The sequence below is a fragment of the Echiichthys vipera genome, assembly GCF_963691815.1.
Source record: "Echiichthys vipera genome assembly, chromosome: 5".
NCBI classification, from domain to species: Eukaryota; Metazoa; Chordata; class Actinopteri; order Perciformes; family Trachinidae; genus Echiichthys; species Echiichthys vipera.
This window is the reverse complement of record NC_139830.1, coordinates 9,437,679-9,459,424: the sequence shown is the minus strand read 5'-3', so window position 1 is coordinate 9,459,424 and position 21,746 is coordinate 9,437,679. Positions and strand designations below refer to the sequence as shown.

The 21,746-nt window shown below is 39.8% G+C and overlaps 2 protein-coding genes across 2 annotated transcripts; both read left to right on the top strand.

Moving 5' to 3' along the window:
* Positions 1–213: 213 nt before the first annotated feature.
* rbm7 (RNA binding motif protein 7) lies at positions 214–5,922 on the top strand. Its single transcript, XM_083913367.1, has 5 exons — positions 214–384; positions 694–856; positions 2,245–2,320; positions 4,666–4,759; positions 4,977–5,922. Exons 1-5 carry the CDS (start codon positions 292–294, stop codon positions 5,325–5,327), a joined length of 777 nt encoding a protein of 258 aa, XP_083769493.1. The 5' UTR covers positions 214–291; the 3' UTR covers positions 5,328–5,922.
* Positions 5,923–9,246: 3,324 nt separating this feature from the next.
* barx2 (BARX homeobox 2) lies at positions 9,247–20,889 on the top strand. The gene is made up of 4 exons (XM_083913567.1): positions 9,247–9,641; positions 14,811–15,111; positions 18,730–18,814; positions 19,248–20,889. The coding sequence occupies exons 1-4, from the start codon at positions 9,455–9,457 to the stop codon at positions 19,533–19,535; spliced, it is 861 nt and encodes a 286-aa protein (XP_083769693.1). The 5' UTR covers positions 9,247–9,454; the 3' UTR covers positions 19,536–20,889.
* Positions 20,890–21,746: the final 857 nt, after the last annotated feature.

Genomic DNA, 21,746 nt, shown 5'->3' with positions numbered 1-21,746 from the left:
ATATGCCGCGCATTAGAGCATCATCGAAAACATCTTGGTATTCATCCGTTTTTGTTACAATTTAACCAAATGTGTTCAATTAATTCTCAAAGCAAAGGTAGAATAGCACCAGCATTGATCAACATACCGTATATCTGTGTCGTGAAGTTTTCGTTGTTCACTGCGACAGAAGCTCACGCGTTACGGCATTTCACTTTACGATAGGCCTTCCGGTCGGTTATATTAGGCAGAGAGCTTTTTTTCACGCTAGCATTTTTATCGCCTAAGAGTGGTGTTTTCTACTCAAACACAATGGGAATAGAGGAGGAAACGGACCGGACGCTATTCATAAGAAATTTGGATTCAAGAGTGACGGAGGAGCTTTTGTTCGAGCTGTTTGTGCAGGTGCTGTCGCTAATGTCACGTCTAGGGTTAGCACAACACGCATAAAGCTAACACACCGAAACCGTGTCAGAGTTAAAATGCTCAAACGAGATATGATTATAAGGTGGTACGCTCTTTAACAATACGCGTGGTTCCTTTGTATATATATATATTTATTTGTATATATGTGTTACTGTTTGTCGTGCGCACGCTGTTGAGATGTTTCTTGATTCACTCACGACAGGTAGCGTTAGCTTTTGTTAGCGGATGTTGTTTGGGAACCTCATTGACACTTACTGCTTGTTTTTTGTGTATGTTTTTTTTTCGCAGGCAGGACCTCTCATCAAAACTAAAATCCCCAAAGACGCGGATGGCAAACAGAAAACATTTGGTTTCGCCGTTTACAAACATGAAGAGTCCGTGCCATATGCTATGCAACTACTCAACGGGGTGTCGCTGCACGGGAGAACTATTCATGTGCAGTTCAGATCAGGTGAGTGTATGACCGGTGAACTGTTGACGACAATCGTTACCGGGAACATTTCATTGAACTCATACACGTGTTTAAAAGTAGCCACAGTTGGTGTCCCTCGTGTATTCGCACACACCTGTGGCACAAAGTTAAACATCGGTTTCGTTTCTCCTAAAAAAAACCAACAATAACGTCAATTAACCGGAAACCCAGAAGGTCATTTAGAAACACTTTTCAGAATACACGAAGGCTCTTGGATGAAAAACTATATCTTCCGCTACACGATAAACTTTTTTCTTTTTTTAGAGAAGTTTTCGAGTTTTTTTAATTTTGTAACATGACAATAATACCACTCAACATACAAGGCACCCTACATGAAAGTGATTACATAAATTGTACTCAAAAAGAAAATGCAACAAATAAAAGCAGATGGAAATTAATAGGTCTAAATAAATACTAGTGAATCTCATGATTTTGTAGTTGCTAGGGGACCTCAAACACCTTCAACTCCTTGTAAGCATCAAGCAGTGTGTTTCATTAGTTTCAAAGCACCGGGATGATTGGCCAAAAGGTCCTGTTTAAAGACTGAAAAAAGGGTCTTCGAGTGGCGACTCCAAATGGTCTGCAGACTGTCATCTTTGATTTGGAAACCAAAAAGTGCAACTTGAGTAAAGAGTTAAAGTCTTTTTCATAAGTCAGTGGCACAAGTAACATTATGCTTTCAACAAGACAGTTAGAAGAGTCTTTGCTTATTCTAGATTATTATATCCTTCTGGCTTTTTCAAAAATATCCACTACACCTGAGACGTCAGATGGAGGGCACAAGTGGGGCTAGTTTAGACGACGACTTTTTATCTTTAAAATATCAATGAGTAGTCGTAGCAAATTAGTCACTTAAATGTTAAGATTGCCTTTGACTTTTAACGTAGAATCTTGGAATAGATCATGTTTTTAGGAGTATCAATTAATAAAATGCCCTTTTAAGTCTATCACGGATGATAAAATCAACTCAGTGTGTCTGAGAAACAGTTTCTGTAGCCTGATTTTTACATAACCCCATTAACTTTGCCTGGAAAACTGCCCCCTTTGCATATGCACAAAATGTGATGAATCGCATCATGTTTTTAAGCTATATGAAAGAAATTGTAATGGGACTTCTAAACATACTTTGAGTAAAAATGGTTCATTTGTGATCTATTTCATATTAGACCATACAGTAAATATTCTTGTTGTGTGGCTGGCACTAAGATTATATATACTACTGCATTAACTGGTTAGTGAACAATAGAGATACGAGTGTGACTCGTGATAAAAGTAAAAGATTATCATACTTGCATAGCATGTGTGGTAGTTATATTTGAACTTCCTTTACAAATAAACGTTGTTTTGTTCCATTTCCCCCATCATAGGAAGCAGTCACAGCAGCAGTCCAGGGAACCCACAGAATACAAGTCCTGCAAGCACCCCAAATCCGCATGGACAGAGGTGAGTGTCTCATGGACAGTTTGTCCAGAAGCGATATCTGGTTACCATCAGACTCAGTGGCATAACAGCCGCTACTGGCTCTTCCCTGCCTCTGTCTCAACAAATAGATCTCTGTGTCCCTCTAGTGTTGCAGATACAACTCTCATCTTGTTGGATCCCAGCCGCATTTAAATAATGTGGCTGTAGCTCTGATTTCAAGTCAAGCAAAGAGGCCTGTTGCTTTGTCATCACATTTTCCAAAAAGAAAGCCCATGTGATGTATTTGATCTCAACTTTAGGCTACCATTTTTAGTTTCTTACATGGAGTTAAACACAACACAATGTAAGTTGGGCTGTTACGGTAACTGCATCAAAACAGCACTGTAGCAAGCTATCTGAGGTGATAGGACAAACAGCTGTAGCAGCTGAAAGCTGAATCATAAAGTTGTATCATTTCTTTCAAATGTTTCTCCATAAGCAAGCCTAGTAGAAACTTTTTTAAAGATGTCTTGCGGGCAAGTCATAGATTTTATATTTCACATATACTAGAATATGGTACTATAATAATGGCAAATGCACACTTATTTATTTAGGCTGAATTGAGCCTATCGCCAGCCTAGGTTGTCAGCAGTTAATAATTTGGAGGACTGGCACTACTGTAGGTTTGTAATTGGTACCAGTTTTCAGTGTGTATGTTGAATTAGTTCCCAAAGATGCTTCCTCCTTACTGAATACTACTTTAACTTGCAAAGTGTTCATGCTCTTGGCACCTGCATACAAAAATTGTAGCTCTGGCAAAAGATGTGGCGTGGAATGGGATTGGACTCGTCTGTATTTACTCATATAGAAGACTTGGTGTGCAATCCTTTCCAGGTTTCTTGCCAAAATTCATGTAGCAGTGCTTCTTAAGGGCATTTCCTGGAAAACTTGTCGGTATTAAACCAGCATAATGCTTATATATGTTTTATCTGCAAGTCTGGCATGCAGTGGTGCTACAATTTTGTGAATTTGTTCAACTAGAATGCAGAAAAAAGGCCTCTTAACATTTCTTGAGATGGGATTTAGTAATTCGATTCTTGTTTCACATACAGTACAATGTCTACACATGTCCATCTTGACCAAATTAGAATCGGAATTTGGTATTGCCAGTTAACTTTCTCACTTTAACTAGGGTAGCTCACCATGGCATCCTTTTCTACATGTGAGAGGTGTATCGATCCAGTCAGCTCAAGCTTCTTTACAATACTATATTGACGGTTCAATATATTTTTATATCTTTTTTTTAATCTAAATATATTACACTCCAAAAAAACCCAGTTGCTTTACTATATCTGTACCTCCACAGAAGTAAACCCTGTTCACCCTAGGAGGAGAATGGGAAAAAAAAATTCTGGGACATTTCCTAAAGATAACAGTTAATTTTAAGCATAAAGGGGCATTAATGCATTCAAAGTCAATGAGAAGTTGTGAGTGTTGGCAACAGAGCACAACACCTGCACCAGGAAGCACAATTTGAGGCCAACAACAATCACTGACTGCAACATTGGTTGCAGGTCAACCCAGATCTTTCGAATGAGATATCAGACTTGGCTTCCTTTCAGTGCTGATGGACTTGTTCATCAGATATTCCATCACACATCCTGACACTACTCTTACCACTGATGTGGTAATGTTTCATTCTTTCAACAACAGCAGGGTGCATTCAATGCAAAGATTATAATGAGTACTTTCCCAGTTCATGCAGCATTGGTAATATCTGGCTGATGTGGCTGGATGGAGAAACTGTTAATTTATGTTGTCGGACTAGGTACTTATTGCACTTGGCTTAAAGTGTGAGTTTGCATTTGCAGAATCATGTTTAAATGATGTTTGGTAGAGCAAAGTACTGTGCTTGAAACACCAAGACATGTTTGCATGGCCTGTATTCACTGATGTTTTGTCAACATTTTACAATGCGACTTTATGATGATTGAGATGAAGAGTGTGGTTGAATCTCACATTATCAAGTATCAGCTTGTTGCCTTTTCAGTAATATTCCAATGGCTTATTTTCATCCCTTGTGAAAATCTAGCTGAATATGTATGTGAACTTCACTCCCAGATATTTTTTCATGAAGCCATCCAACAAAATGTTTAAATGCATGACCTTTCCGTTAATGCCAATGAGGTGAAATAAGGTCAATGTATGAATTTGAAATGTTCAAAAATTAAAATAAAAAACATTATCAAAAATGTTCAGACAAGTGAAACATGGATTTTGTAGACGTGGGTGACAGTCAGTATGTGGAATGTGTCCCTGACACTATGTAGACTTGTCCTTGTTTTGTTTTATGAGAAAATATGACATTGTTTGCTTAACTTTTACAGGACCCCGATCCAGTTAAATTCTCCCCCATATACTCCTCCGCCCCAAATGCAGAGGTCCCTTTCATCTCCCGATAATCTGCAGAAGAACGTCATGGTAACCTTTTCCTACTTTAAAATGACAGCACCGTATGACAGTTTGAATTTTTATAAACGAGACCTACTCCTCGCTTCTTTTTAGTTAAACTGTGCCTCTTTAACAATAAATGAAGACACTTTTACACTGTATCACTGGACAGAAATCGAAACAATGTTTTAGCCTCAATGAACCATATGAAATAAGTCATGTTACCGGTCTTTTCCTTTACCCGTAGATGAACAACATGATGTGGCAGCTTCACATGCAGCAGCTTGAGCTGTTGAATGGCGGCGTCTCAAAGCCTCTGCAGAGGCAGCCGCCTCAAAGTGGAAATTCTGGCGGAGGTGGCTCAAGGCATTACGATAACGCCCCCTATCGGCATCCGTCTCAAATGAGCAGCGGCGGTAGAAATCAGCGCTACACAGATGAACAAGCTCCCGGTCGTCATCAGCAACACAGCCGGGACAGCTATCACCATCAGAACGACAGAAGTGGCAACCGTCACCATGACAGCAGAGGTGGCAACAGACATGATGACAAGGGTAGCAACCGTGGTTACCAAGATAACCGATGGCGGCGGTACTGAGCTACGTTAAGGATTTCTGTAAAGACAAATTTGTGGACAGCTTACTAAAAAAAAAAAAATCATGAGTTATGTTGAAAGATTCACATGTTTACTCAGGTTGTTTGTACATGATCCTACCAGTTTGGAGATTCGATATTTTAAGCCTTAGAGGCATTTTTGTTTACTTTTAAGGCGTTTTTAAATTTGTACACTTCTTTCATGTGAGCTTTTCCTCACAGATGTTGCAAATGTTTGAGCTGCATTGATAAGAGCAAGTGGGAAAAAACAGACATGACTTGCAGTCATTTTGGAAGACAAAAAAGGGGGAAGAACTTGTATTTAAAAAAAGATTTAGAATTTTGGCAGACTCTTATGCAGAAAGTATTTAAATGGTGCTTCAAAAATTCTTCAGGTACTTTGCAAAAGAGATAAAAAAAATTCAGTTTAAGATTCCACCAGCACCACTTTTTTATGCCAATAGGGCACCATCCTTTCCTAATGTTGGAATTGTTCACCTTGCTCTTTCAAAAAAAATGGACTTTATTTTATTTTTTTATCCTGAGTCTAAGACACACTTTTAAAATGGAACATTTTCATTATTATAAAGCTCCTTTGATCATCATTGTTGCATTGTCTTTCATCTGGTCTCAACACAAATGCCTGGGTCTTGGCTGTACATCATGAATGCTATTTACAGCTCTTTGTGTATGCGACCAAGTTAACTGAGTGAGCTATTGTATGTTGATGCTACATGCTGTAATGCATGCACACATGGCCTTATCTGCACCTATAAATGGCCTACGTGTAACTAATACGCTTGTGTAGTGGGTTATGAAGTAATCTACAGGTGGCGCCACAGGCATCCTTATATTGAATCAATTAAGATGTTAAATATAACTGAGCCACATGATCAGCTCCTACATTTGACCTTTCTATTTAGGATGCTTTCAAGTCTTTACGTGAATTTGACACCCACCCTGTGTTCACTTTACAGCATGCAATTATGTCGAGGTTTATTTCTTGTTCAACAGAGTTGTACACGGCGGTATCTTGTTCTCCTTATATCAGACGAGTCTTAACACCACTTTGTAAACGGCACATGTTTTCGTCAATTTACAGATGTACAAGAATTGTCCCATCCTAGAATTAGCAGCACTTTGATCCTTAACATCTCAGGTTGCGATCAGCATTTATGCCTCAGTGTCTCTTTTCGGATTTGCTTACTACACAGTGATGTTCAAATCCCTTAATGTCCGTGTTGATGTCATAATCTACCCTTCCGAAAGTGCTTATGCCACCGACGGCGGCTCCTGCGCTATATCGACAACTATATCATCTAATAAATCTCCCAGTGTCCGAAAGCGGAGGTGCATTTGCACTATTTGCACTAAGCTCTGTGTCTTGTCTGTAATCTGCCTCGTGTCAGATTGCATCCCGATGCTCCCAACTCGCTCTAATAGAGAGTATCCTCTGTTAGGTGTGAGTACTCGGAAGGCCCTTATTACGCTCCTGGCCGTGGCATAACTCTTTTAATTGCTTGATCTGCCTGGCGTCTCCAGCCCTGAGGCGCGCGGATTAGAGAGGCCGCTCGGTAGCCGCTGCTGTGTGGACTTATATAGAAGCGTGTCTGCTGCACTGATTCGCTTCCAAACATCTAGAGACCCTCCCTCTCTTCGTTAGCTTATCCCGCAACACAATCCACAAGTGACAAGATGCCTGCAGCCGTGAATCCCGGATCTTGCCACCACCTCAGGTTGTTGGGTTCATTGGTGCCACAGTAGCCCGAGGTACGGGCCAGGCCTTATTCATCTGGTCACTCTTTGTCTTCTGATGCAGTGGTGGTTTCCGTAAAAAAGGGGATCATTTAGAATAGAAGTGAGTTAGAAGTGAGTTTTCTTAAAACAATAAATGCAGTTAAATTGTTCACATACATTTTCTAATTGAAACCGACCAGAAAATGACTCCGTAATGAAAGGATGATTTACAATAAAATTATTGGAATCAGTAAAGTTTCTGATTTTCAAGTTCAAAGATGATGGTTCAAAACGTTAAGGTCAAATCTTTAGCACCGGGTTTTTCTTTTCCTCATCTTTTTTTTATTTTTTTTTTCCAGTGGCTTGCCTCCACACCAAAAAAAGTAATATGTGCTCCACAGCAGTTGTTCTCATCCCCCCCCTCCCCTCTTTGATCAGGCCATCAAACCTCTGAAAAGTAGCCGAGCTTTCCTGTGCGGAGCTCCCATATTTCCTCCTCCATAATCCTCCTACACTTTGAACACGGCGGCTTCGGGGGCACAAGCCTCCAGTTAAATTCATTTCCAATTCTTTAGATGATAGTCGGACCCCCCCTTAGGACACCGCCATTACTCGAAACCCTTCCTGCACTTGGTTTATTCGTTTTTATATTTAAGTTCAATTACAAACTCTTTTTTAATACACCCTCTACTTAGTCTTTCAAACAAGTAATGGCTATTTATAAAGTAAATGCAATATAGGCCTGTAAGAGTTCTCACAGACAAATATTATATTATAAACTATTCTAAACACCATGAGGGAAATGTATAGAATATTTCCTCACGTTAATGTCAGACCCGTAGCTGACACTGATAGGCCGTCTACATTTCCCTAAAGCCTGTTTGATATGACTAACACACGTATTTTCATAAAAGAAAGATTTGATCGTTGAATCAAACTCGTGCCCACCCATGACTTGGAAAAAGGACCGCATGTGCCCTAGCTCACATCGCGGTATTTTATCTGAGATATTGTTAAAAGACAGTTGTATCTTTTATTCGACGTGCTTTCATGCCATGCGCGCGCACGCAATTGTTGATTTATATGAATTATTATTTAATGTAATTGGCAAGTCAATAAAGAAAATAACTGTCACTCGGCCCTTTAATCGCAGTTCTGACTTTTTGCTCCCTTAACTCTAATTTGGTGTTCTTCTTTTTTCAACAAGAAATTCCCTATTTTACAAATATAACTATTATATTTAACTCTCTCTAATGATAGTTAATACAAATAATGATAACAAAACCAGAGACAGTGTAATCTATCATTTGTATTAGGCATGCAACTGAACCGATACACCACAAGACCACCCTTTATATGTTCAGGGTTTAAGAATCGAAAAAGAAAAGAGGAGAATATGATTTGCCCTTTCTAACCCTTTTAAATCGCCTTTGGATACGACACTTAAAGTTTCACAGGGTGAGTTAAAGAATAGACGATTGTGGTCTGTAGCCGACGTCGGAAGCGAAATATAATAATAATAAATGAATAAGAAAATAGGTTTTACACGGGGTAATCAACTGTTAAATTAATAAACTGATTGAGACACATAAATATCTTAAGGCGTGTGAAACTAAGAGACGGCACCAGTTCACCTCAAATAAATTATTTCCACAGAAGTCTTTTCATGTGATCTGAAACTTTGTCAAACGCGGTGCTTTTATCAGACTATGTCTATTGAATATGGAAATAGTAGCCTATATATTTTTTTCTTAACATTTGACTTAATTCGGACGGAAAACATAACTTCAGGAGTCGAATTAACAAGTTTTACAACTAATCTGCTGAAGAAATCAAACGGTTTGGTGGTGGGGGCAGCGTTTGGGAGGTGGTCATGTGCATGAACACACACACAGACAGAGAGAGAGAGAGAGAGAGAGAGAGAGAGAGAGAGAGAGAGAGGGGGGAGAGAGAGAGAGAGAGAGAGAGAGAGAGAGAGAGAGAGAGAGAGAGAGAGAGAGAGAGAGAGAGAGAGAGAGAGAGAGAGAGAGAGAGAGAGACGAGAGAGAGAGAGAGAGAGAGAGAGAGAGAGAGAGAGAGAGAGAGAGAGGTTACATGGAGCAGTGGAGATGTGTTCAGGGATGGTTTATATAGCAGTGGGTGTGCGCGCAGATCGCAGTCAGATCATTACCACTGTGGCGCTCTGCGCAGCTCAAGTTGGCTCAAGGCTGCAGATCTTCACCACGACACTTCAGGGAAAACTTAACTGCATTTTGAAAGACAAACAATGCATGATTCAAACGCATGAGCTTCAGTATTCGCATCCGCCACACGGTTAAATCTGCATAGCGTTAGATATTAGTGAATAAAGCATATTGTGAAGCGAAGATAGCGCGCGGCGCACAGGGACACATCATGCACTGTCAAGCCGAGTTGAGGCTCTCCTCCCCCGGGCAGCTGAAAGCGGCCAGGCGGCGCTACAAGACTTTCATGATTGACGAAATCCTCTCCAAAGAGACTTGTGATTATTTTGAGAAACTTTCTCTCTACTCGGTGTGCCCATCGCTCATTGTACGGCCGAAGCCTCTTCATTCGTGCTCTGGTAAGTGAACTCTTTTCTGTTTGTCTGTCTTGGACTTATTAAGAAAGAAAGAAATGAGAAAAAGGCCTTTATAATTATAGCATTTGCAGATTTGTGGGAAACGACACGAGGTTACATAGATATTTTTACATTACGCACGAGATCATTTTACTTATTAATAAATGAATGTATTTATTTACAGCCTATATGTTCAATTTAAATTTGAAAAACAGCTGATACATTTTAATGGTGCATGCATGTGGTTAACAGTGGATTTACAGTGCAGAAGTTTGCATACATCAGACGGGTGAAATGTACTTTGTGGTCAGTTGTGCTGGTAATAACAACATTTGCCATAAAGTTGTAATTAGTTTTAAAAAGAAAATAGAATCCTTGCAAGTTTGCATGTGGAATAATTCGTATTTGTGGCAATTACAGCATCATTTATTTATCATCTTCTTCTTCTTCTTAATTGTATAGGTGTGCATTAGATGTTCTTTTTAAAGAAGTAGTTTAAAATGAATGAATCCAAATTAATGAATGCATGCTTCTTCCACCTTCCTCTGCGCTTCACATTATAAATCACTGCAGCTAAGTGTTGAAAATCAAAGACATATGGTAGACAGTGAATGTCAGTGATGCTTCAGGGCTTTTGTTGAGCTGATGAATGACTTGATTGATAAGTTGTTAACCATAAAGGTCAATCAAGTGGCAGCGAGACAGATAAAACTATAGATTAAAATAAAGAAAAGAGCCAGTGTCCAACTGTAGTGTATTTGGTTTAATTTCGTTTGATTAATACTTTTATTACATTTAACCAAATGTCTTACCTATAATGAGTTTTGCTACTGCTGGACATTTGCAAATTGGAAGATTGTATCTTATGCACTACTATAACACAGAGATGTGTGTGTGTGACCTAGAACAAGGTAAAGTTGTGCACACACAAAGAAATTCTTTAATTTACACTGTGGTTGGTCATACCTCCCTATAACATTTTTAGTGTACTGCACAATGATTTATCGTGACTGATACGGAAGGAAACATAGAATGAAAACGTACAAACTCCTGATCCAATCAACACATTAGCTGATTCCTTCGAATGATAATCACTCTCCTCCCAATCTTTACTACCCCATGAAGTGCTTTCCCTTTCACTTAGATGGTTAGAAGTATCTAGATGTCTACATGAATGATTGATAGACTGTTTTTACAGCCCTTTAGCTGTGTCTTCTACTTGCTGAAAATTACAAAACAAAACCCTGACAAAGCTCAGTTGGCACAGCCCATATTATCTTGTCAAAACAAAACACATTGACTGATTTTTAATTGCCATTCCATATGAGTCCTAACAACTGAAAGGCTACTGCACTCTCTAGTAACCATTAGGATAATTGCTCCAAAGTCTGAAATAATAGCCACTGCAATTTGATGATGACAGCGGTGGGTGGATAAAAATAGGGGAGCGATTCCCTCATCTCTCTGATATGGATTGGTGTATGCGAGAGGGCACTATGACTGGGCTTTGGCACCCCTCTGTTTGGATGGATAGAGTAACCCGCCCTACATATCAGAACACTGTGCCCACCACTTATTTGTAGCTGCAGGGGTGTGAGACACAGTATATTCCCTAACATCAATGGCTTTTAGTGCTGGATATAGAAGCTGGCAGGCTTGCAGGTCCTGGGCTAAAGAGAGGCGAGTGGCTCCTGTAAATTGACTTCTTCGCTCTGGAGGAGATGCTATAACCTCCTGCTGCCAGCGGAGGCCGCTGAAAGACAGTGATGCCAATGCTGTTGCATGAAGGAGTTGACAACAAATGAATTGTTGGTGCTGTATTGTTTATTACTGGTATGCCACTCCAACATACAACCAGAATTGTCTTCCTCATCTTGACCTGTGGCACTGAAACTGTGAATCTCAGTCCATTTTGATTTATCTGTAATCAAATTCAGATTGTAATTCTGTACAGTAAAAGTGGCTTATACTCATGAAGGAATTAACTGTCAGTGAGAGCCGGATCAGAGACAATGAGCCCTGACCCGGTGCTGAACAGTGAACAACGTAATGGCAGGTTCAAATATTTCATTTGGAGTCCCATCTCTCAGCAGGACCCAGGACAGGGCTTTTAGTGGTGTTTTCTAGAAGAGGTGAGAGAGATTAAGCTCAACTGTGGTGTAATCTCACCTGACAGCATGATGAAAAATACAAACAAAAAAAAGTGTGTGCAGCCTGAGGACTGCTGCATACTGGTTTGGTACTAGTTGAGGGCTTATATAAGAAAACCAAGTGAGCAAAAGGGTTTTCATCCCATCTTAAGCCCTAATCCACTGCAGACAATAAAGTCTCCCATTAAGCATAAAGTCAGCTTGAGAAGATTGAATACACCCATGTCAACACATACGGGCAAGTAGGCACACACACAAAGAGAAAATGCACGTGTGCAAATCTTCCAACTTCAGTTAAGGATAATGTTTGACAACCTGTCACCTCCCCGCCATTCCTGCACAACCACTGACACCACATTTTTTTTATATCTCAACAATGGATCAGTAATAAATCAGTTCTAAAAGTAGTAATAGTAGCACAGGCTGATTCCAGCTGCCACAGAAAGACCTGCATGGGTCAGGTTTCAGATTAAATAGTTAATGCTTATGTTTAATGCAATGATTGGCACACAGCTTTAGCTGGAGAAGTTTGCCAATGTGCCTGCTAAAATATCACAGCAATAAAACTCAACAAGATGCTCCTGACACCTTTCTCTCGTTTGTTGAGAGCTGACATTAAAGTGCTCCTATCTGTCATGTCCTGAAGGTGAATTACTTAATTAAAGCAATGAGTTAGAACAGATAAAGAGGCTTTACGTCCTGTTGCCCTTCCCGCCCAGATAGTGTTTGATTTGTGCTCAAAGGGCAAGGCCAGAAAAACTAAAACCTGTTTAATTGAGCAGCTCCCAAGCTGTCACCACTTAGTTTATACACAAAACAACGTTCACGTACACTTATCATAGCTAAGCAATGAATCATCCATTTCAGCATCCCATTGACAAAAAAAGAGTGTAGATGTTATCATAGAGAGCAGCAGGCTGATGCCTAGTTAAATATGGTTAATTTAAAAAGAATAATGTCATAATAAATACACAACCAATAGAGAAAATTGTTGGTATTAAAAGGAATGCTTAACAAACAACTCTTCTCAATCTATTCTTAGCAGGTATGTCTTCTGTAATGGTGACCTGAAGCACTTGTGCTGGTCCTTACATTCCAACTGTGATTATCAAGAGTATCAGTGTGCTTTTGCATGGGGCTGAGTTGTGCTCTTGCAGCTACTCAAACAGTTTATTTGTAGACTATTGACAGGACATTGGCGCTTTTCAACAACATGTCAAAGAGATGGCTTCGCTGTCAGTGGAAAGTCACCGCAATGGCTGACACCTCCCTCTTTGCTCTCTCTTTCCTTTTCTCTGGTGCTCTCTCTGAGGGACTGTCCGGAGACAACGTCAAGCTCTCTGTTGACAAGAGATTTCCTGACGATCATGAAGACAAACAGAGAAATTCCCATTCAGAATTACACTTTCCCTTCACTTTTGTACCACATTTGATACATGCTCATGTGACATCCTTCCTATAAAAAGGAGCTTGAACATTAAATCAGATGATTCACAGAAAAAGAGAGCGATATAAATGGAAAGGTATAAATGGAGAGCAAGAGCGCACAATGAGAGAAAAGAGGTCTTCTTGTCTAGACTTGTTGCAATAGCTGCAATCTCACATTGGAAGATTAGTAATGACCTCAGCGCCTCACCATGATGTCATGATGAGCCCAAGGCAGTGTCTGGTGTGTGTGTGTGTGTGTGTGTGTGTGTGTGTGTGTGTGTGTGTGTGTGTGTGTGTGTGTGTGTGTGTGTGTGTGTGGAGAGAAACCTTACCTACCTTCTTGTGTACTTGTGTGCAGAGCTTCTGCTTCTTATGCTTGATTTAAATTTAATAGTGGGGTTTATCATGACTTTGTGCACGGTTTATATATGTACAATGAAAATCATGTTCTACTATACTGTTAGATTAGAAAAGTAGACATGTGCAACCTTCTTTTAAAGTGTCTGACTTCTTCACATTTGTACTGAAATCCTTCTTTCTTTAGGAAAAAAAAAAACAGAAAGCAATCAAGGAACAGTAATAAACAAATCCACTCCTGACTTCATGTCACCTGTAGGCATTGGTGTCTGTGTACGTATGTGTATGTAAGTGTGCATATGTCTAGGTTTTCTGTTGGGACCTATGAGGAGATTACGGACACAAATCCACCACAGGCAACTAGGAACACACATATATTGTGTGTCGGTGTGTGACAAACTCCTATTTTCTTTGCTCCATTGCAGCCTCTTATCTCTCTCTCCATCATCCACCTATACTCCCATAAGCCCTCCCTGTGTCCTTTCTGCTTCTCCCTTTCAGCCCATTTGTTACAACCTGCTCTGTGTTCAGTTGGCTTGTAAATTTCAGATTGATTTTATATTTGAAGCCATAAGGATTTTTGGCAGTTATTATATTCACTTTGGTTGACCCGCTCGCATCCTCTCGACCAACCTCCTGGTTTCCTTCCCTCCTATCTTGGCTCCAGACAAGTGTTACTTTTTATTGATTCTGGCGTCGTGCTGCTTCCGTCTGCACTGATAAAGAGCAAAAATGTGTGTGTGTGTGTTTGTATGACTGCATCAATGTGTAAGAGCGAGAGAGAAAAGTTTATTATCTGAACTGTTTGATTTATTTTGGGGGGATTTTATTGCAGCTCATTCTGTGTCTGCATGTGTGTCTGCACACATCATGCTGCCAGGCTCAGTGTGTGCATGTGGGTTTTGTGTTGGGAAGCCCGTTATCATTTAACAACCTCTGAAAAATAATCAGTCATTTGGAGGGTTCAGAGGAGCAGTGTAAAACACAGTCTACGTCATTGGGATCACAGCCCTGTATGTGGGGGAGGTCAAAAGCAAAACACTTTTCACAGAAAACACAGGACAATTAAAAATGAACCTGTCTAAGTAATTATAGGCGATCGATAATGGTACAACTGAGGTTACTGAGTGGCGCATGAGAGCACACTAAAAACTCATAGTGATTCAAAAGGATATCTCTTTTTTTTCACACCGCATTTCTGTTTCTGTCATCTGACGCACTGTTTCTGCTCTTCCAGGTTCCTCATCACTACGTGCCTACCCTCTCCTCTCTGTGATCACACGGCAGCCCCCCAACCTGCCCCTCCACCTTCCCCAGCAGTCATCTCCGGGTGGGGTCCACTCGCACCTACAGCACCCGCGAGGCTCCGAGCCCTCACCCAGCCAAACGCCCCTCAGCATCAGCAGCGAGTCGGATACCGAGCGCAGCACGCCCCGCCTGAAGAAGCCACGCCGCAGCCGCACCATCTTTACTGAGCTGCAACTGATGGGCCTGGAGAAGAAGTTCCAGAAGCAGAAGTACCTGTCCACACCTGATAGGTCAGTACAGTTGATAAACTCACATCTAAGGTAGATTAGAATAGTAGTAAGTCACACAACAGCACATAAAATCTAATTAATTGTCCTGCATTGTAAAAAGATGCCTGTCTTTTTTGGTTATGAACCAGGTTGTATATTATTACTGTGACAGTATCAAAACAGTCACTCCACAGAGAAATGCACACAGCCCATGTTCAGGAACTTTTCCTTTAAATGAGCTGTCTGGACTACTGTACGTTTGTTATGCCACTACTATACAATATCTAGGTAGCAAGGGCAGTGCCGCTTAATTTCGTAGCTGCAATGATGGTGCAAAAGCAGAGGACCCAGAAATGCTGACTTATCAGAGAAGACTAGGTTTTGTCAGGAAGGGGAGTTAAAGAGACAGACGCTATATGGAGCCTTTCAGACAGAGGGTAAATACAGGTATATTCAGACAGACAGAATGAGAAAATTAATGTCTTTTGAACATTAAATCCAACCCAAAATACAAGTATGCACCTGAAAATGAGCCTTATACAGTATTTCCCCTTAAAATAAAGAAAAGGGTAAATCATTCCTGTTAACCTCATAGCTACCTAAAACGATTTTGTGACTAAGTTAAATAAAAGAGAGCAAACCACTGATATGTTAAAGGTAAATAAAACCACAGTTAAATTTCAACCAGATGTAAAAAGAAAAAAAGTAATGTGTCACTCAACTGTGACATTTTAATAACCTGCATACTTGGCATAGAGCACTTTTTGAAAGTACAGAACATGCACACACGCACATTCACAAAGCCGCAACTGCAATTATCAAGCAGTGGTTAAGCTAACATCATAATTTTTGATTTATCCTGTGGGGAATGTCTCGTGTAATGTGAATATGTCCAAGCCAGAGCATTACCTCAGCATTCTAGTTGAGAAGAAACCGTTTTAACCCTGAGCTCTCCAACAGCACAAAGGCCCGACAAAGAAACACTGCCTTATTCAAGAAAGCAGGGATGGAGGCCAACACAAGCAAACACAAATGTATTACACTGATTTACTACCAATCATTTCACACATGTGCAGGTGTATAAAAAGAACATTTCTACAATAAGATGAAATAATCTGCATGTTAATATCTGTCTCAAGTTCCATTCTGTAGGTCATTTTTGGGACCTGACATGAGGTTAGACTATATTTTCCAGTTTTATTATACGCTTCACTTTTACATTTGGCCTGCAGGCTGATTTTCCATTATAACCCAGAATAGTACTGAAACGTACATGTTGTAAAAAGCTTTTCTTCACATGCGCAGTCGGAATTTCAAACTGCTTGTGAACCTTTGCATCAAGCAGTGATTGGATGTCTGTGCACTCCACCCTCCTATTACTCATCTGTGTTTTTTCCACATATAGATACTGAGAGTAAATCATGATTTAAAACACTAATAACTGGCCTCATGTACAGTGTGTTCTTGCATTTAGACATGCAAACATTGTATCCTCTTCCAACGTATTTGCCTACCACATCTAATCTGAAAAGACATTAGCATATTTGGAGTAAACCAGATTTATTTGTCATTGCATTTGCATTTCATCCGTGGAGAAAACTCCCACGATGCATTATTAAATATATCGCATCTTGACTTGCCAAGAGCCATTGGAAAGGCGCCATGCCTCATCTTTAAGCAGAAGCCCCTAGGCTGAGCACAACTGATTGATCAAAACCAACCACCCATACAAATGGACGTGCCAAAATACAGTGTCCTGTCAAAATATCCGATTCTGACACTGTGTTGAAAATTAATTAAATACCCAGCTGGAGGAAAAACATCAACAGAGAAAATCCCCTTTTAAAGCCCCACATCAAAGGTGTGGCATGCTCCCCACTTATGTTTGTTATGATCCAAAGATAACTCTTCTTTTCTCTCACTTTTCTTGGCTCGGAATATCGGCGGTTTTGAACTGAGACTATACGTGTGGAGGCAAGAAGAACCAAAACCAAAAATATCCCTGAAAAATGACTGAATTATTTATATCATAGAGCAATAATGATTTTGTGCAGCTTCCAATGCTAATAATTAGTCTCTTAATAATCCTCACTGTCATAATCATCATTATGAAAAGAACCTTACAGTTACACCCAAGATTCACTTCTATAAGGTGTGAGAATGGAACAAAAAGGCAGTCTTGCCTGGAGGGAGAAACTCAAATACTGTTTCTATTGCTGTGTGTGTGTGGTTTCTCTCCATTGAAAACTAATGACCATAAATAAGAGGGCTGTTTTCCTTTTCTGCAATTACTTTTCCTTGCCTCCAGTTGTTGAACTGCTACAGACTGGGGCACGCATGACAGCTTGATTGCCTGTATGTCTGGTGTGTTTTGAAGCGCAGACACATACGGACTCACAGAAACCACACACAGCTCTTTATGTAAGGTATAAGATTATGTAGAGGATCCCACAAATCTCAGGGGGTTGTTGCTGCTCTGCTTTTTAGATTCTGTTCACGCCTTTTTTCAGTCTCTGCTTCCCCTTTCACCATTAAATAGAAGTCAGTTCCTTTGACTGGTGGCCGGGGTATGAATTCCTTCATCTCACTGTTAAAGACGTTGAGAAGAACAGGGAAGAGGAAATCTCATTTAAAAAAAAAAAACACAAAAAAACAGATAACCGCTCTTTTCCTTTACAAATGGATGCCTTGTTCACTTTATCTGTCCCTTCCTGATGGATCACATTACACCATCCAATAGCCCTATTAGTCATGGATCAACACATGTGGTGGATGCATTCAGAATTTTCCAACAGCCCCAATCGTCCAGCTACAAGTGCTGTGATTGGATTACTAACCTTGGTACAGATGTTTCAAGCAGTGCTGCAGGTGTACAGTGTCAGACTCAAGCTAGTAGCAAATCAGCTTTGATGTTAGATTCAAAGACAGGACATAAGAGAGGTCTTATACTGTACTTAAGTCTGCAATACTGGCAACTTCCAGGCATGAAGCCGAATTATATACTTTTTTGGAAAGGTAGAAACTACAATTAGTGTCAAGATTCCTATCATTTCTAAACGTTGCTGTCCGTGGGAAAAAAAAGACAGATAAATCTAGCTGCTTTTTTCGGAAATGGATGATGCTGATTTTTTAAAGCCTGTTAAGTATAAAGAGGACCCTAAAGGCTCAATCATGCTCACTAATAGATATGTATACAGACAGAGTCTTCAGTTTGTCCCCTGCGTTCATTTCATCTGTATTTGTGAACATTTTCTGAAAGCTTATGGATACAGACAAAACAGTATTTTATATCACCAGAAACTGCGGGGGCAGTGTAGCCAATACTTCAAGTGAGATGCGACCAAAAGACACGACAAAGACATATAGGAGTTCGCAATGTATTTCTGAGAAACTTTTTATATATCTATCATGTATTTATTGGCCACCATCACTGGCTGCAATGCTTCCTCCGCTTTTGCCTCTTTCTTAAGAGGTACATTATTACTACCTTTTCCACCACGTCGCAGTGTTTGTTGTCAGAAACTGAGTCTGAGCTGCCCTTTACTGGATGTATTGCTTAACATCTATGCCGAGAAAAGGACGTAGGCAAGTATGTGGGCAGTGATGGTTAAATCGTTTGTTTTGTTTGTGATTTTGCAGGTTAGACCTGGCACAGTCACTTGGTCTCACACAGCTGCAGGTGAAGACATGGTACCAGAACAGACGCATGAAGTGGAAGAAAATGGTAAGGGACACAGTAAAACCAGGCAGGTCTGAGAACAATGATTGTTCTTTATTTATCTTTTCTGTTATCCTTATGAGCATTGTTTTTTCATCCAAAAGCATGCCTTTTATTTAACTGCTAACCTACTGTTTCATGTAACTCTGATTTGAACTGTAACAGCGAGAGAATGGAATGGAAGGTAGCAGTATGACAGGAAGAGAGGGTGTGGTGTGAGTTGTGACTGATGATGACGGCAGGGAGAGCAAACACTTTTGTAGAAAGGTCAACAACTCAGAGGACAAAAAAAGGACCTGAAATCATTAAAGATAAATGAGTGCAAAGGGGCAGCCAGCAGCAATATGTCTTCTCTTAATTACTATAATAGCAAGAGTTGCCGTCAACTGCTGCTGCTATTTATTACCAATCCACTAACATTGTCTGTGTGTTATTCTAGGTGCTCAAAGGAGGTCATGAGGCCCCGACTAAGCCCAAGGGAAGACCCAAGAAGAACTCCATTCCCACAACGGAGGAAATAGAGGCAGAAGAGCGAAGAATTAAGGTGGAGGAAGAGGATAGGATGAAGAGGGCAACCAAGGAAGCAGCGTTAGCTCACGGAGGAGAGGCGTCTCAGCTTGAACCTCAAAATCTCAGTTCAGAAACACACAATCCAGCCGCAGCGATCGAGGGACCCGAGCGAGAGCCGACACTCCCGATGCAGTCAGAGACTCACACAGTCAGCTAAGCAAGAACAAAAAACAAAGACTGATGCCAACCTGAAAAAAAATAGTGCCTCAGGATCACTGTAAAAAGCCTGTGTGGTGTGTAGAGCCATTTGCTTTAGGGATTTGACTGGAAACATATTGCTGGAATCCAATCTTTATCTTTTTGTTTGTGTATTAGAAAGCGTACTGTAAAAAGAGCTAAAATGCATAGACACTGATTGCACTGATACAAATGTGGCCTTTAAAGCAGAGCAGGTCCCTATTATAAGGAGTGTAAATCTGTCAAATTCAAGCAGGTCTGTCAAAGCAAAACACATATCACCACATCACCTTATCGTGCATTACAACCACGAAAGATCAAACACACCACTGATCCTCCAAGCTGCCTCACATAGCGCATGTGCCAAAATGTCAAGATTTGCCTTACTGTATTGTCTCTATGTCTCTATGTATTATAAATCACTTCACTGCCAAAACAAATGATATTAACTGGCTACAGTGCCTTGTCGGTCTCAGAGGAAAGCTTTAAAGTGTTGATAAAATAACTATCAAATGCAAGTATATTTTTTACAGTGTTTTTTCATTACAAGTGCCGTTTTTTGGAGACAGAGTTGTAAAGTTTTGAAGAGCACTTCTATGTTTACGTCCGAATTCTTCTGCACAGCTTTAAGGTGCCAATGTGTTCATTATTTGGTCAGTTAAGCTTGCATTTTTTATTTTTTCAATCAGAAAAATCAATATTTCTGCCAAGCCATACACTGTATCATACTGTAGAAATGTGTATAAAGTATAAAATATATGGTCTTTCCAATATATATGTAAAACAGTATTTTTAACTGCTGTTTTAAATTGGATTAAAATAGTTTGTATGTATAATGTTATTGCTGTCCCTTATCTTTTTTCTCTTGTTCCTCCTGCTTTCTGCCACGAGGCCTCTAAGACTCTTAAGCTGCCAGAGATTCTCAGAGGAAATATATCATAGCCTGTGCCAGAGATGAACGGCAAATGCTGAACATTTAAAATCTCAGAGACTTTTTCAGCCTGCAGGCTTTGCATGAGTAGCCTAATCTGTATGTTAGACTTGTGTTGACGTAGCACTGTCTTCAACTGTCACTGACTTTTTGGTACTTGACTTCCAACTCGACTTTCTTCCCTTGCAAAGAATTGTAATTAAAGAGTTTCACTTTTTGAATTATACAAATTTATTTGTTATTTGTTATAGTTTCATATGAAAAGTGCAGTATTTTTCTGATGTATATAATGCTCATTTGGTAAGCTTGTTTGCAGTTTGTTTTTTTAGGTTTGTGTACAATCATTTTTACTATATACAAGTGTGTGTTTATGTATTTAAATACACTTAATAAAATAGAAATCATTCAAAATTCCACTTGGTATTATTTGATGCAATTGCTTTGAGTTTTGTTCGATACATTCCTGTTTTTTGACCCTACATTCTAAATGTTAAATGCATCACACTGATACTGGTAATGCATGCTTTCCTTTGTTTATTGAACCATACATTTACCAAACAGCTTATTTGTTTTGGTGTGTCTCTATTGAAAACAGTTCAACAACAAATTAAAGTCGCCTATAGGTCAGATGTACTGTCACATCATGCTAAGTGTGTGTATATGAAACATTTACAGTGGGCCTGAAAGGTTGAAGTTCAGGCAGATCCATTACTGAGGAAGCTTTCAAAGATGCATTAGTTGTAGTCAAAGTTCGTCATAAATCACATTCAAGAGAACAAAGCATTTAAGCACTATGTGTTATGACATTTATCAGCTTCATCTGTACGGCAAACAAGATGGCCTGTAGTGCACCTAAGGGCTCCTTTGTGACCCTGAGCGAGTCTGAAGTGTATTATTAGTGCCTGATACCGGACATGGATGGTTTGTAAAGCAAACAGCACATGTTTCACATTGAGTAGTGTGTACTGTGCTGTAACGCCTTGTGTAAACATTCTAGGCATGCTTTATATGTGTGTGCAATCAACAGCAGAAGCCCCGCACTTCTTGGAAGTATGATTGAACATTTTCATTTTTCAGTCTCGGTCTTTTATCACCAGAATAAAGTAGAGGTTGTCAAAATGTGCTTTTCTACATCATTATTCTTTTTCTTCAGTATGTTGGTCGAGTAAAAACATGGAACATTGGATTTCTCTCTTTAATGGTCACTTTTTAAGTTTTTTTTCTTTGTTTTGCCTGTGCAATACATATTCATCAGGGTAG

What these genes read in the sequence shown, in the direction of transcription:
- rbm7 (XM_083913367.1), top strand. Translation starts at nt 292, where the DNA reads ATGGGAATAGAGGAGGAAACGGACCGGACGCTATTCATAAGAAATTTG. An exon ending in TCATGTGCAGTTCAGATCAG is followed by an intron (nt 857 to 2,244) that starts GTGAGTGTATGA and finishes CCCCCATCATAG; the next exon opens with GAAGCAGTCACAGCAGCAGT. An exon ending in CCAAATCCGCATGGACAGAG is followed by an intron (nt 2,321 to 4,665) that starts GTGAGTGTCTCA and finishes TAACTTTTACAG; the next exon opens with GACCCCGATCCAGTTAAATT.
- barx2 (XM_083913567.1), top strand. Translation starts at nt 9,455, where the DNA reads ATGCACTGTCAAGCCGAGTTGAGGCTCTCCTCCCCCGGGCAGCTGAAA. An exon ending in TACCTGTCCACACCTGATAG is followed by an intron (nt 15,112 to 18,729) that starts GTCAGTACAGTT and finishes GTGATTTTGCAG; the next exon opens with GTTAGACCTGGCACAGTCAC. An exon ending in GCATGAAGTGGAAGAAAATG is followed by an intron (nt 18,815 to 19,247) that starts GTAAGGGACACA and finishes GTGTTATTCTAG; the next exon opens with GTGCTCAAAGGAGGTCATGA.